This window comes from Arabidopsis lyrata (assembly GCF_000004255.2).
Source record: "Arabidopsis lyrata subsp. lyrata unplaced genomic scaffold ARALYscaffold_8, whole genome shotgun sequence".
Taxonomy (NCBI): Eukaryota; Viridiplantae; Streptophyta; class Magnoliopsida; order Brassicales; family Brassicaceae; genus Arabidopsis; species Arabidopsis lyrata.
The window spans coordinates 17,046,161-17,058,921 of NW_003302548.1; the positions used below are offsets into that span (position 1 = coordinate 17,046,161).

Sequence of the window (12,761 nt, forward strand, 5' to 3'; positions counted from 1 at the left end):
AAGCATTTCAAATGGGCATGAAGAAATTAAATGCGTGCATATGAATTGAGTGATGTACAGTATGTAGTTGGCTTGTGCGGAAAAAGGAATCAAAAAGAAAACCACAAAATACACTAAATTATCAATATGAAAGCTTTCCATTTCTGGGATTTCGCATCTCGAGTTCATTGAGGGAAATAGAAAAAAAAAACAAAAAAAAAATTATGGGAAATTTTCTAATTATAAGAGAGAAGAGAAATTAGGGTTCTTTGGACGCAGGAACGAGAAGAGAAAAAAAAAAATGGCGCTGTTTTTCAGCCGAATCTCAAAGCTCTCTGTAAGATACTATCTTGAACCTCCCAATGTAATACTTTCTTTGATTCTTGGTTAGTAAGTCCGATTTTTGGTTCATGGAAATTGACAGGTACGCAAGAACAATGCTCGTTTCTTCTCATCATTGCCTCAGTCCCCATGCTTGGTGCTGACCACTAAGAAGTTGCGAGAGTCTCCAGAGGAGGGCCTAATCGTGCATCAGAAGTTATTCGACCCGACAACAGAAAAGAAAGTGTACAGCAAGGAGAAGAAGTATCCCAAAGAGCTTCGTGGAGCTCCTCTTCTGGGAGCATCGAAAGGTTGGGTCGCTTCTTTCAAGGAGAAAGACATTACCGTGCATCTCACGGATCTGTACAAGCCTTGTGTCTCATCTCCACGAGTCATATCATTACCATCACTCCGGTCTGAGTATAAACCCTCATCTTATGCCACGGAAGTGTGTCTCTCTTCTTCTGATCCTGTCCAAGACGACTATTATGTGGCTGCAAAGTTCAATGACTATCACGTAAGCGTATGTAGGCCTCGACGGGGCTCTGAGTGGACTCACAACAGGACCGGTTACACTCTTTTACCAGCCTCTGAGCTCATGTACTCCAAGAGAGACAAAGCCTTCCACTTTGCGAGTTTTAAAGGTCTCTACATGGGTTCTCTGTATCTCAGTAACAACGACGAGATCAAGTATAAAGAGATACGCCTTAGAAACCTGCCTAAGATTCCAGAGGCAGGTTGGGAGATGTTGGATAAATGTTCCCTGACCAACCACTTAGTGGAATCTCCCTCTGGTGAACTTTTTTTCATCAAGTGGTACGTATTTTTCGAATTTTTTTAAGAGTTCAAATCAAGGTAGAGTAAGAGATATTGAGCTACTTGTTTCTCTGTCTAGGTACACACAGTGTCTTCACGAAGAGGACGAAGATGGGGATTTGGAATTTATCCACAGCAGTACTAAGCGGTTCATGGTCTTTAGGCAAGATGGGACGAGCAAAGACTTTTGTTACACTGAAGATATTGGAGATCTCTGCATCTTCCTTAGCGGGAGTGAAGCCTTCTGTGTCACGGCAAGCCTGTCCCCCGGGCTCAAACCTAACTCCATCTATTACCTTGGCCCTAGACTTGGTTCTTACGATCTAGCTTCTGGTACAAACAGTCCATTCAAGTTCGATCGCTTTGGTAAACCCTCACTGGTTGTCCCTTTCTGGATCCATTCGACCTCTTCTCTGAGTTCTAGCTAGGATCTGGGCCTGCCTTGTACTTTTGTGTCTTGTGTTGTTCCTTTCTGGATCCTTAGACTTGTTAGGGTTAGGGTTTGGGTTTGTGTGTGATTTGGAGATTTGAATTTTCTAATCTATATATGAAGTTATTATATTATGTCACAAGGCCTGGAATTTTCCAGAGGTGTTTCCTAAGTTCCACAGCTCATAATTTCCTTTGATCGTTTCATTCTCAATGACTTTTCTTACGTGACAAGAAGACAGTCTCTTGATAGTCTTACACAGAAAACTACACGACTTGACAAGTACAAAACAAGATAAAAACGACCAAAAGCCATTAATCACGCAAAAGGAACAAGCTCTGTAATTTACCAACCGGAGACTAAAAGTCTCCCACATTTGTCTGTTTGTTTACACATTTAACTGGAATGACAACGACTTGGCTAAAAATACCCGTGAGTCTACCTTGTATTAGCTCTCACTTATCATTAACGTTGCTATATAATAAGCTCATTACATGTAAGAGCTTCACATATCACAATAGAGTTGAGAGAGAAAGAGTGAAGATTTAAAAAAGAGAGAGAATGGGTAAGAACAACACTAGATTCCTCATGCAATTTGCAGTTCTTGCAATAGTTTTATCCGCTGCAATAATGGTGAAAGAAGCTACAAGCATTCCCGTTTGCAACATCGATACAAACGACTTGGAGAAATGCCGTCCAGCCGTCACTGGAAACAACCCTCCACCTCCCGGACCGGACTGCTGCGCAGTGGCCAGAGCTGCTAATCTACAATGCCTCTGCCCGTACAAGCCTTATCTCTCTACTGTTGGGATAGACCCATCTAGAGTCAGGCCTCTTCTTGCCAATTGTGGCCTAAACAGTCCTTCCTGTTTCTAAGGTAAAAAATCAAAGTAACCTCAGGATTTGCTCACTTCTTTCTGTAAAGAGAGAAAATCTTACGTTTCTTTTGTTGTTCCTGTTGTAACACGCAGCTTGAAGAACTGAGCTGAAGACAAGCCGGTCTACCGCAGACTTTGTCTTGCCCTGAAGTCTCTACGCTATAATATGTCTTGGGTTGTTCTAATTCGAATAAATATCAACTTTGCAATGCTTTTTCAGTCACCTTATCTATTATATAGATGAACCATGTTCTACATATTAATGAAATGAATAAAGTACTGGTTTTACGCCTAAATCCATTATTTACTACTACTTCCTTCCTTGATTATCTAGACAAGTCACTGACCCCTTTTGCCTCTTCCCTGCAAAGAACCCATATCATAATAATAAGAAATGTAACATAATTCAATCTTTTCACTAGAAAAGAGCAATACATAACATTACTAGGCATTTGTAGTCGACAATATTTGAAAAGTGACTGTACACAATATGATAGCATCTTAACTCTTAACATATTAAACTCTAACGTTGTCTTAATCATTACTACTAGGAATTTATTAGCAATGTCGAAATGTACTCTGTTTTTTTTTTTTAATCAATATAAACACAAAATCATAAACAATTAATCTTCTTACATTAATACTTTGCAAGAAGACCATAATAAGTCTCCCACATTTGTCTCTATGCAACTTGCAGACATTTCAACCCAAAAGACGACTTGACTTGACTTGACTTATGGTCCATATCATACTTATGGCTGAACAAAAAAAAACAGACGACTTGATGAGAAAGACTAGAGAGTCTGTAACCCATATCATACGCTCAATCTAACTTTCGCTTAGCACTCACTTGTATAATAAGCTCATTAGATTTAAGGATACTATGGTAGAGTCAAGAGAGAATGGATACGAACAATACCAGAACCCATGTGAAATTTCCAGCTCTTGTAATAGTTTTAGCCGCCCTGGTGTTGATGGAAGAACCTACGAGCATTCCCACATGTAACATCAACGCAAACCATTTGGAGAATGTCGTCCAGCCGTAACTGGAGACAACCCACCATCTCCACGCAAAGAATGTTGTGAAGTCCTCCAAGCCGCTAATCTGGAATGCATCTGCAGATTCAAGTATTTTCTCCCCGTTTTAGCGGTTTACCCATCTAAAGTCCAGGCTCTTCTGAGCAAATGTGGCGTTACAACAATCCCTCCTGCTTGCCAAGGTAAAATCAAAATACCATAACGATACTGGAAACCGGTAAACTAGTAGGATTCAGATATGAGGTAAAGAAAGGCTTACGTTTATTTTGCTCTTGTTTCTGTACCACAGCTTTGAAGAACCGAGGGGGAGACAGACCACTCTACAGCAGACTTCGCTCGATCTTGTCCTGAAACTGATCTGAAGTCTTGCAATATATCTTAAAGTGTTCTGATCCAAATAAATCACAAACTTGAAATGATCTTCGATCAGCTTGTGTAAAAAAAGAAGAACCATGTTATATACATTTAAAGAAAACGTTAAAATACTGTTATTTTGCTACATCATGCCTATCCTACTTTCTTGACTATAAAAAAAACTAACTCATCATGCCTTCCCCGCGGAGAACCCAAATCAATTCTGCAAAACAAAAAAAGAGAGAATCGTTTGCTTATCATGATGAATATTGTAGGCACCCCTGCCCGGATGTACTTATTAATCCGGTTACACATTCTTGATCAAGTGAGGTGCTTTTGCTGCAAAATGTATATATTTGAGTGGTAACTTGTGGTAATAATGGAGGGTATACCTAGCATTCTGGTTGGTTTTCTCGACGAGGTCCACCGAAGATAGGCCTCATGTATGTGTCGTCGAACTTTCTCCAGTAGCGGTGGATGGTGTACACAGGTTGTTCCATCAGAAGGGAGATACTATCTTTTGCTCTATTGAAGTTGGTGGAAGCAGACTCGTCAAAGGAAAGAAGAGGAAGCGTCGCATCTTCCTTTGGGGAACCTGGCTCAGTACGTTTACCTCTATTTCCGGTGTTGTGACTTGCATCATGAGGAAGCAGATAGTTCACAAGTGGCTTTGTGAGGAAACCAAAGACCTGTTTTGTTACATAACAAAGAAGACAGTCTTTTAATCTTAACACAGAAAACTACAAGCAGGTCCATATACTAAGGAAGCAGCGTTCGTTTTACCAGTGTAGTAAAGAGGACAACAATAGTGGTGGTGGTGACCATGGCAGCATTCACAGGATCCAATGTAACACCGGAGTATGTGAACTTGGCACATCAAACATATAAAAAATGAGATATAATGGAAATATCACTAATCCAATAAAAGCAACACCGCAAAGACCGTGGGAATGTCCAAAAAAAAACCTGCTTGAAAGCCAGAGCAATTGAGACAGCACCTCGCATTAGCCCTGCCCACCAAATGATCACCTATAAAGTATACAAAGAGCAAACTTCACAACAGAAAATTATCCATTCTCAGACCATTAATTGTAAAATTTCGAGTCGAGCTGTAGTGATTCTGATAATGTATCTGAAAGAAATAGAAGCTAAACCTGATGCTTAAATGTGATAGACTCGTTTCTTTCTGTGTGTCTATTCATGAAATTTGTTAAGATCGAGAGCGGAAATACAAACGCCGCTCGTCCAAGCAACACTAATCCGGTTATGACACTGGAGACACCCAGAGTACCCCCAACGCTGCACAAAGATGATTAATGTTATAAGTCTTCATTAGGAAGAGATTTCAGTACTTTCATGTCATCAACACAGCTTAAGTAACATGATGAAGAAATAGACGAGGTTGATATCATAAATTCACAATGCTGTGTTTTGTTTTGACAGAACGCCTTAAACGCTCTACCTGATATTCAGATACGACTTTATTGTACCTTAAGCTGCTTGTATTCCACTTGGTAACATCAAGAGCATCTGTTCCAACATACAGAAATATGAATGTCTCCGCAATAAAGGACATCATCGCAAATATATGCCTGCAAAATAGAGATGGACAGTCAGAAAAAAGCATTTCCTGCAATTGAGACTTCAGAATAAGAAAACAATTGTCTGAAACAATGCCTGGAAGTGATTCTCGAACTCTCTGTCACATTATATGATGCATAATGCGACATTAAAACACCACAGAAGAAAACTGTGAGAATCCCACTTAATGAGAAGAGCTGCAAGAAAACAACTACATGGAGTTAAAATAGAGAAAGGCTGCATTTAAATTCCAAATTAACACTAAAAAGTATGTGACCAGTCTATGATTAAAGTTGGATTTAACTAGTTGTCTATTGCAGTAATGGAGTATTACCTCAGCCAACATATATGAAAGGTAAGCCATTAGAACCATGATGGCGAGTTCGCGTGTAGTTGAATGTCTGTACGCAACCATTAGTTAAATAGATCAATATTAAGGCACATTTTAAGAATGCAACTGAAAATTATTGACAACAATTAACTTAAGCTTGAGATGAAATTTTGTAAGTTTGGTGTACTTTTTTACCTTCCAAAATACAAAGTTTTCAGGACAAAAGACGTTACTAGCCCCACCTGTAAGACATTCATCATGATATGCTTCAAATTGAGTAAAAAACTATGCCAACTCAATAGCTTACAGCAATTCCGAGAAGTGTGCTTGTTGAGAAGAGGTACAAAAAGTTCCCAAACACTCGCAGAGCCGTCCAACCGTTTAGGCTTTCAAAATGAATCTTTTGCACGGCGTTGAACAGTACAACCGAGGTTGCATCATTCACTACTCCTTCTCCAAAGACTAAGCTGTATAGCAATGGAGTTTCATCTTGATGGAGAATCTGTAAAAGTTAAGATGCAATGTAAAAAAACTTTTCATATAAACAAGCCCTATAAGAAGGAATCGTAGGAAAAATAATCATTCAAAAGAAGAACCTGTAGAGTGCAGACTGTATCAGTTGACGAGAATATCGTCCCGATGGCTGAATCAAAATAAGAAAACATTCACTCATAAACTGACAAGTACTAACCATCTAGACATGATATGAAAAGAAACATTGTTTGATGACAATATGCTGATAAAAGACGATAGAAGCTTTGTGAGACATCTCACCAAGATAGTCTCGAGCACTCAATCCCTTAAATCCCAACTTGGGAAACAGAAACCAAGTCCCTGGTTCAGATTATAAGATTGCAGAAACTCAGATATGATAAATTTAAATCATAAAACAAGATTGATTATTGTGAAATATTTACCAAACGAAATAATGACAGTGGAGATAAAAACTCCAATCACCCCAAAGGACATGATGGTTAAAAAGTTGTGAAAGAACTTCTTTTTCTTAACTTGGAACCTGCCACAAACCAAAAAATCTTCAGTCTATCTCTATGATAACCCATCAACACGACATAGTTACCAAAACCAGAGTAAGCTTACCCAGCATTGAAAATTATCGGAGGAAGAAGGTAAATGAAGAAGAGTTCTTCATCAAACACCAAAATGTGTGAACTTTTTCCTTTACTAATAAGCAAGATCACTGTTCCTGATAATGCTCCCTGTTTACAACAAAACAATCAAAAATAGTGACAAAATTGTTCTTTACAAGCAAAAAAAGCTCAAAACTTTGTGAACCTGAAACAAACAAAAACCGAAATTTTGAAGAAACTTACGACTAAAATGGCGGTAATGGATTCATTAACCCATCGATTCTCTTCAAGCAAGTGGCCGATGACTAAACAGAGACAGAGAATGGCAATGAACACTGAGATTGGGATCACCTGAGGATGCTCAGCTGCTAGCTTATTCGTCAAAAACTCTGTTAATCCAATACCCATTTTCTCACAGAATCTCGAGAATGTTTTCGATTTCGTCGATTTGGGAATTTTTTAACACACCAAATCGCAAACAGAGAAGGATAGAGAGAGGCAGAGAAAGAGTCTGTGTGAGAGAGAGAGATTTGAACTGCGATGAACAAGGCGGTGGTTACAGGTGGCGAGGAGACGAGGGACACGTGGCATGTTTCCAACGTCATCAGACTGAGTAAACAAATGTGAGGCTTTTTGGAATTATACTGCATCTTGGGCCTTCTAGGCCCAAAACAAAAAACGTTATTCGTAATGTTTTTTTAATTACCAGATTTGAATTGAGGTGTAATTTGCCTAATGTTACACTAAACTTGAATAAAAGATAGTTAAATATTATTTTTTGGGTCTAACTCGCGTAAATTAGCGTTATTTTTCTTAAAAATTTGGTTTTCTCTTGTTTCTTAATTTATTTTTATAAAATTAATTGAAACTTGAAAACCAATCGAAATTAAAAGCATGACCAATTGCGAGAAGGCAACATATACTAATTGTCAGTCCCGGTTGTTACAGGCTCCAAGACGCAGAACGTGATCGTTTCGTTTGGTCGTGTTTGGATGATGCAATGAGTCATAGGACTCAGTGACCAATTTCGCCACGTGTGATCTTTTGCGACAATGTTCTAGTACCTTACCCTACTTTTAATCGATCATCCACCACCGCCATCTCAACATTTTTTAAGATAATATATATCTATACTAGATACAAAATTAAGACAATTGTAAATATTTATAACTTGAAAACATAGAATTCGGATATCATGTGTGTGTTTCTTATATTAGATAAATAAATTGGCTTATTATGCTTTCTAAATCTATTGTATTGTTTACTTTTTAATTTATAGAATGGGTATGGAATCTCATATATTCAACTAGCTTAAATCCGATACGGAAAAAAATACACTGTTCGTATGTATAAAAATTGCCATTTCAACACAAATGATTGACACGTGTGTATTGCAACTGCATGCATTATAGACTTTATATGCTTATTTAGCTGGTTTTGGAAACAAGTAGGTCGTAATAAAGAAATTAAAAAAAGAGAGAGAGTAGGTCGTAATAAATGAAGAACGCATAACTATATTTTAAAAAATACTCCACTTAATATGTAAAACAATTGTTTGGTTTCTCGAGGTTGGAGAGAACCAATCAGAAAATTATATTCTCATTTAATTGTGAACTAAAATTTAAAACTTATTTAATAATCCCAACTATTTTCCTCAAAATTTAAACTCTTTTTTGCCAACTAAATTAAATTAAGAGATTTATTTGAAAAAAACATTTTAGTTGATGTGTTTCTTTTTATAGTGGAAGAGTGTGTCAAAAATGGTCATTTTGTTTTTTTTTTTTAAATAATCAACGATCATATAAATTCGAATCCCACAAAGCACAAACCAAAAAGCTCTCTCTCTCTCTCTCTCTCTGAGTAAATCTCGTTTTTGGTCGAAGTTGGTGAAGTCGCCGCCGGGATAACTCAGGTTTCTCACCGATGCGAGATAATCCAACAATGCATGGCTTACAAGCTTCAAAGTTTCTACTTTTAGCTCTCATTTTGATCCAGTTGCTATCTACTCAACTCTTTGCTCAAAGATCTAAAAGTCCATGGCAGACACTCACTGGTTAGTGTCCTCTATCTTCATCTCCTTCTAATTTTCAATACCCTTCACTGTGAATCAAGAAATCAGAATAAAAGGTGTTTCCTTTTAAATCCTTTCATAGAAATCGAAGAGAAAAATTTGGGGTTTTTCTGAGTTTCATCCAAATAAAAATCGAAGCTTTTTAATATATGTTGTGTGTTTGTGTTCTGTTTTCAGCGTTTTACCCATTCAAGGAAAGTTTCCAATATCAGGTTTTGTTACTGTTTTTGAATCATTTCTTGATTTGCCATTTTTGTTTTGTAGGAGATGCTCCTCGTATCATTGCTCGTGGTGGGTTTTCTGGGTTGTTGCCAGATTCAAGTATCGATGCTTATAGTTTTGTATCGCAGACTAGTGTTCCTGGTACTCTTCTTTGGTGTGATGTGCAACTAACGAAAGATGCAATTGGGATTTGCTTCCCTGATGTCAAAATGATGAATGCTTCTCATATTCAAGATGTTTACCCTAAACGGAAGAATTCTTACTTGCTTAATGGAGTCCTTACTCAGGATTGGTTCACCATTGATTTCAACTTCAAGGATCTGAATACCGTTTTCTGTAAGTTCAAGCATCTTTTTTGAGCTTCAGTATAGGCTAGTGGATTCTAGTTGTTGAAAGATCTTATGTTAATTAGTTTATCTATGTTTTTAGGGGTAATTTGTCTTGACATTTGATCTAACATATATGTTGAAATTGAGTACGTTTTAGTATTGTTAGATTTGATTGCTGCTGTTCATTGAGGTGTAATTTGCTTGTATTTTCATACAAATCATTTTCACCTGTGCAGTGAAACAAGGAATATTATCGCGGTCAGATGCATTCGAAGGAAACAATTACGCGATATCAACAGTTAAAGATATATCTACGCAGTTAAAACCTGAGGGTTTTTGGTTAAATGTTCAGGTAATTCTTTTGTCAGTAAGTTGCTTGCTGTTTTCCATTTTTTGTTGTAGTGAAAGATCTCAGCTCATTCTAATAAGTCTGTTCTTTATTCAGCACGACGCATTCTATGCCCAACACAATCTGAGCATGAGCAGCTTTCTGCTATCAATTTCCAAAACTGTGATTATTGACTATCTCTCTTCCCCTGAGGTGAATTTCTTTCGGAACATTGGTAGCCGTTTTGGACGCAAGGGGCCAAAGTTTGTGTTCAGGTTTCTCGAGAAAGATGATGTTGAGGTGTCAACCAACCAAACCTATGGATCTCTTGCGGGAAACCTAACTTTTGTCAAGACGTTCGCTTCAGGAATTCTTGTTCCCAAATCTTACATATGGCCGGTCGAAAGCCAATACTTGCTTCCCCATACATCCTTTGTTCAAGATGCTCACAAAGCAGGATTAGAAGTATATGCATCAGGTTTTGCAAACGACTTTGATCTTGCATACAACTACAGTTTTGATCCATTGGCCGAGTACTTATCTTTCGTGGACAATGGAGATTTCTCTGTGGATGGCGTGCTCTCTGATTTTCCACTAACAGCATCTTCAGCTGTTGGTAAGTAAATCTCTTCTTCTGGATCACATATATATTTGACCTATTTCTGCTAAAAACTACAACTACACAAGTGAAACTATTTTTCACTTTTCCTTTAAACTTTTCTTGTTCCTCAGACTGCTTCTCCCATCTTGGAAGTAATGCTTCATCACAAGGTATGTGGGTTATTCATATGCGTTTTACTGGCTACATTATTGATGCCATGTCACAATTACTAACGGTATAAATTTTTAATCTTTTGTATGGTTCATGTCATGCACAGTGGATTTTCTTGTTATATCCAAAAATGGAGCAAGTGGAGACTACCCTGGCTGTACTGACTTGGCCTATACAAAGGCAATCAAAGATGGTGCTGATGTTATTGATTGTTCTCTTCAAATGTCATCAGACGGGATTCCGTTTTGCTTAAGTTCAATTAATCTTGGGGATAGCACAAACGTTGTCCAAAGTCCTTTCAGAAACCGTTCTACAGCTGTTCCTGAGATCGGCTCACTTCCTGGAATATACAGCTTTAGTCTGGCATGGTCTGAGATTCAGACGTTGAGACGTAAGTTTCTCCCATATTTTTTTAAGACTATCTACTCCTTTTGGCATTCTTACTCTAGGCAGTGTGTTGTGCTGGTAGGATCCTTGAAACCTTTTTTATGGTGATAAGAAATAAGGGAAAAGAGAAGCTCCAAAAGTGTTCTTACGATAACCGAGTTGTTAGCTGCACGATGATTCTTTCAGGGTGTCCATGGCAGATACTAATTATACTTCTAGTTATTTAGAGGCTACCAATAGATGCAAAATATCGTTTTGTTGCAACTTTATGTCCCTTGATAATAGTTATGTAATCCGTCTTGATATCTGTTGATGTATATGCTTCTATCTCAAAACCGGTTTTAGCTATTTAAATGTCATTGATTATGCTTTTCCCCCCATCTGTTTGCAGCTGCTATTGAAAACCCCTACAGCAGGGAATTCACTTTGTTTAGGAATCCAAGGGAGAAAAGTTCCGGGAAGTTTGTTACGCTTTCTGATTTCTTGAACTTGGCAAAAAACTCCAGCTCTCTAGCCGGTGTTTTGATCAGCGTGGAGGTGAGATTTTTTTCCATCATTAGAAAAAACTGATCTTTGTCATTTCTTTTGATGGTTACAACGAGTATGATTTGTTTTCCTTCAGAATGCAACATACCTGAGAGAGAAGCAAGGGCTCGACGCTGTTAAGGCAGTTCTCGATACACTCACAGAAGCTGGTTACAGCAACAAGACAACAACCACAAGGGTTATGATTCAGTCAACTAACAGTTCAGTCTTAGTTGAATTCAAGAAACAGAGCCGGTATGAGACAGTGTACAAAGTCGAAGAAGTCATCCGCGACATCCTCGACTCTGCAATCGAAGACATTAAGAAATTTGCGGATGCTGTTGTCATTAGAAAAACATCAGTCTTCCCCACCAGCGAAAGTTTCACCACTGGACAAACTAAACTAGTGGAGAGGCTGCAGAAGTTTCAGCTTCCCGTTTACGTAGAAGTGTTCCGGAACGAGTTTGTTTCTCAACCATGGGATTTCTTCGCTGATGCAACTGTCGAGATTAACTCGCATGTTACTGGAGCTGGTATCAATGGAACAATCACTGACTTCCCTCTCACAGCCGCGAGATACAAAAGTAAAGTGAAAAAAGACAAAAGGTTTTCTGTTTTCATAACATTTTAGAATTTTGATTGTTTTGATGTTCCTTCTCAGGGAACTCGTGCTTGACCCGCAAAGACCCGCCTCCTTACATGATACCAGTTCAGCCTGCTGGCCTCTTAACCATCGTGAGTCCCGCTTCTTTACCTCCAGCCGAAGCACCAAACCCAGTAATCACAGATGCTGATGTCACTGAACCACCATTACCTCCAGTCACAGCCAGAGCCCCAACCACCACCCCTGGACCTCAATCAACAGGTGAAAAGACTCCCAACGGACAAACCCGAGTCGCTCAATCTCTTCTTCTTTCTGCATTTGCTACGGTTTTTGCCTCTCTTCTACTTGTGTGATCGCATTGATCCTGTCACCCGCGCCAGTAGAATTTCTTTGTGAGATTGATTGAGTCCTCAGGAAATTTTTTTCCTCCTAACAGTTCTTGAGATTCTTTGCAGTGATGAGTTTCTGTTGGGGTTTTGTCTGTTCATATTCTTCGTTATCTTTGTTAGTTTCTGGCCAAAGAAGTAAATTCTTGGACGTAAATTTGTATCATGGGGATTCATTTGTTGTTGTAACATTAATCACTGTAATCTTCTTTTAATCTCTTGTGTGTTGTGTACTTGTAGTAGTACTTGTGAGACTTTTATGTTTTCTGAATGCCTTCAACTATTTTAATCTGAAAGGATAATTTTACATTATGCAAGAGA

At 38.3% G+C, this 12,761-nt stretch overlaps 5 protein-coding genes across 5 annotated transcripts; 4 read left to right on the forward strand and 1 right to left on the reverse strand.

The window, feature by feature from the left end:
* The first annotated feature begins 232 nt into the window (after positions 1 to 232).
* Positions 233 to 1,754, forward strand: LOC9300468. The gene is made up of 3 exons (XM_002864346.2): positions 233 to 316; positions 404 to 1,116; positions 1,196 to 1,754. The coding sequence occupies exons 1-3, from the start codon at positions 281 to 283 to the stop codon at positions 1,542 to 1,544; spliced, it is 1,098 nt and encodes a 365-aa protein (XP_002864392.1). The 5' UTR covers positions 233 to 280; the 3' UTR covers positions 1,545 to 1,754.
* Positions 1,755 to 1,889: 135 nt separating this feature from the next.
* Positions 1,890 to 2,720, forward strand: LOC9300469 (putative lipid-transfer protein DIR1). Its single transcript, XM_021015956.1, has 2 exons — positions 1,890 to 2,423; positions 2,518 to 2,720. Exon 1 carries the CDS (start codon positions 2,108 to 2,110, stop codon positions 2,420 to 2,422), a length of 315 nt encoding a protein of 104 aa, XP_020871615.1. The 5' UTR covers positions 1,890 to 2,107; the 3' UTR covers position 2,423; positions 2,518 to 2,720.
* LOC9300471 (sodium/hydrogen exchanger 4) lies at positions 2,637 to 7,343 on the reverse strand. The gene is made up of 18 exons (XM_021015943.1): positions 7,060 to 7,343; positions 6,827 to 6,945; positions 6,646 to 6,743; positions 6,503 to 6,562; positions 6,325 to 6,371; positions 6,036 to 6,230; positions 5,924 to 5,970; positions 5,732 to 5,798; positions 5,494 to 5,594; positions 5,307 to 5,408; positions 4,971 to 5,115; positions 4,783 to 4,845; positions 4,600 to 4,683; positions 4,209 to 4,505; positions 3,722 to 4,039; positions 3,344 to 3,632; positions 3,061 to 3,182; positions 2,637 to 2,787 (listed from the first exon to the last, which is right to left on the reverse strand). The coding sequence occupies exons 1-14, from the start codon at positions 7,222 to 7,224 to the stop codon at positions 4,209 to 4,211; spliced, it is 1,590 nt and encodes a 529-aa protein (XP_020871602.1). The 5' UTR covers positions 7,225 to 7,343; the 3' UTR covers positions 2,637 to 2,787; positions 3,061 to 3,182; positions 3,344 to 3,632; positions 3,722 to 4,039.
* LOC9300470 (putative lipid-transfer protein DIR1) lies at positions 3,189 to 3,841 on the forward strand. The gene is given in 3 exon segments (XM_021015953.1): positions 3,189 to 3,450; positions 3,453 to 3,644; positions 3,752 to 3,841. Coding segments are annotated over 3 exon segments (378 nt in total). The 5' UTR covers positions 3,189 to 3,326; the 3' UTR covers positions 3,814 to 3,841.
* A 1,293-nt stretch (positions 7,344 to 8,636) lies between the features above and the next one.
* LOC9302171 (glycerophosphodiester phosphodiesterase GDPDL4) lies at positions 8,637 to 12,749 on the forward strand. The gene is made up of 9 exons (XM_021015939.1): positions 8,637 to 8,869; positions 9,152 to 9,445; positions 9,675 to 9,790; positions 9,884 to 10,382; positions 10,499 to 10,537; positions 10,645 to 10,929; positions 11,317 to 11,462; positions 11,548 to 12,034; positions 12,112 to 12,749. The coding sequence occupies exons 1-9, from the start codon at positions 8,740 to 8,742 to the stop codon at positions 12,405 to 12,407; spliced, it is 2,292 nt and encodes a 763-aa protein (XP_020871598.1). The 5' UTR covers positions 8,637 to 8,739; the 3' UTR covers positions 12,408 to 12,749.
* Positions 12,750 to 12,761: the final 12 nt, after the last annotated feature.

Coding starts and splice junctions, on each gene's coding strand:
- LOC9300468 (XM_002864346.2), top strand. CDS start 281: ATGGCGCTGTTTTTCAGCCGAATCTCAAAGCTCTCT. Junction 317..403: donor GCCGAATCTCAAAGCTCTCT/GTAAGATACTAT, acceptor GGAAATTGACAG/GTACGCAAGAACAATGCTCG. Junction 1,117..1,195: donor GAACTTTTTTTCATCAAGTG/GTACGTATTTTT, acceptor TTCTCTGTCTAG/GTACACACAGTGTCTTCACG.
- LOC9300469 (XM_021015956.1), top strand. CDS start 2,108: ATGGGTAAGAACAACACTAGATTCCTCATGCAATTTGCAGTTCTTGCA.
- LOC9300471 (XM_021015943.1), bottom strand. CDS start 7,224: ATGGGTATTGGATTAACAGAGTTTTTGACGAATAAGCTAGCAGCTGAG. Junction 6,231..6,324: donor ATACAGTCTGCACTCTACAG/GTTCTTCTTTTG, acceptor TAACTTTTACAG/ATTCTCCATCAAGATGAAAC. Junction 4,684..4,782: donor TTGCTCTGGCTTTCAAGCAG/GTTTTTTTTTGG, acceptor TGATGTGCCAAG/TTCACATACTCCGGTGTTAC.
- LOC9302171 (XM_021015939.1), top strand. CDS start 8,740: ATGCGAGATAATCCAACAATGCATGGCTTACAAGCTTCAAAGTTTCTA. Junction 11,463..11,547: donor GTGTTTTGATCAGCGTGGAG/GTGAGATTTTTT, acceptor GTTTTCCTTCAG/AATGCAACATACCTGAGAGA. Junction 12,035..12,111: donor CACAGCCGCGAGATACAAAA/GTAAAGTGAAAA, acceptor GTTCCTTCTCAG/GGAACTCGTGCTTGACCCGC.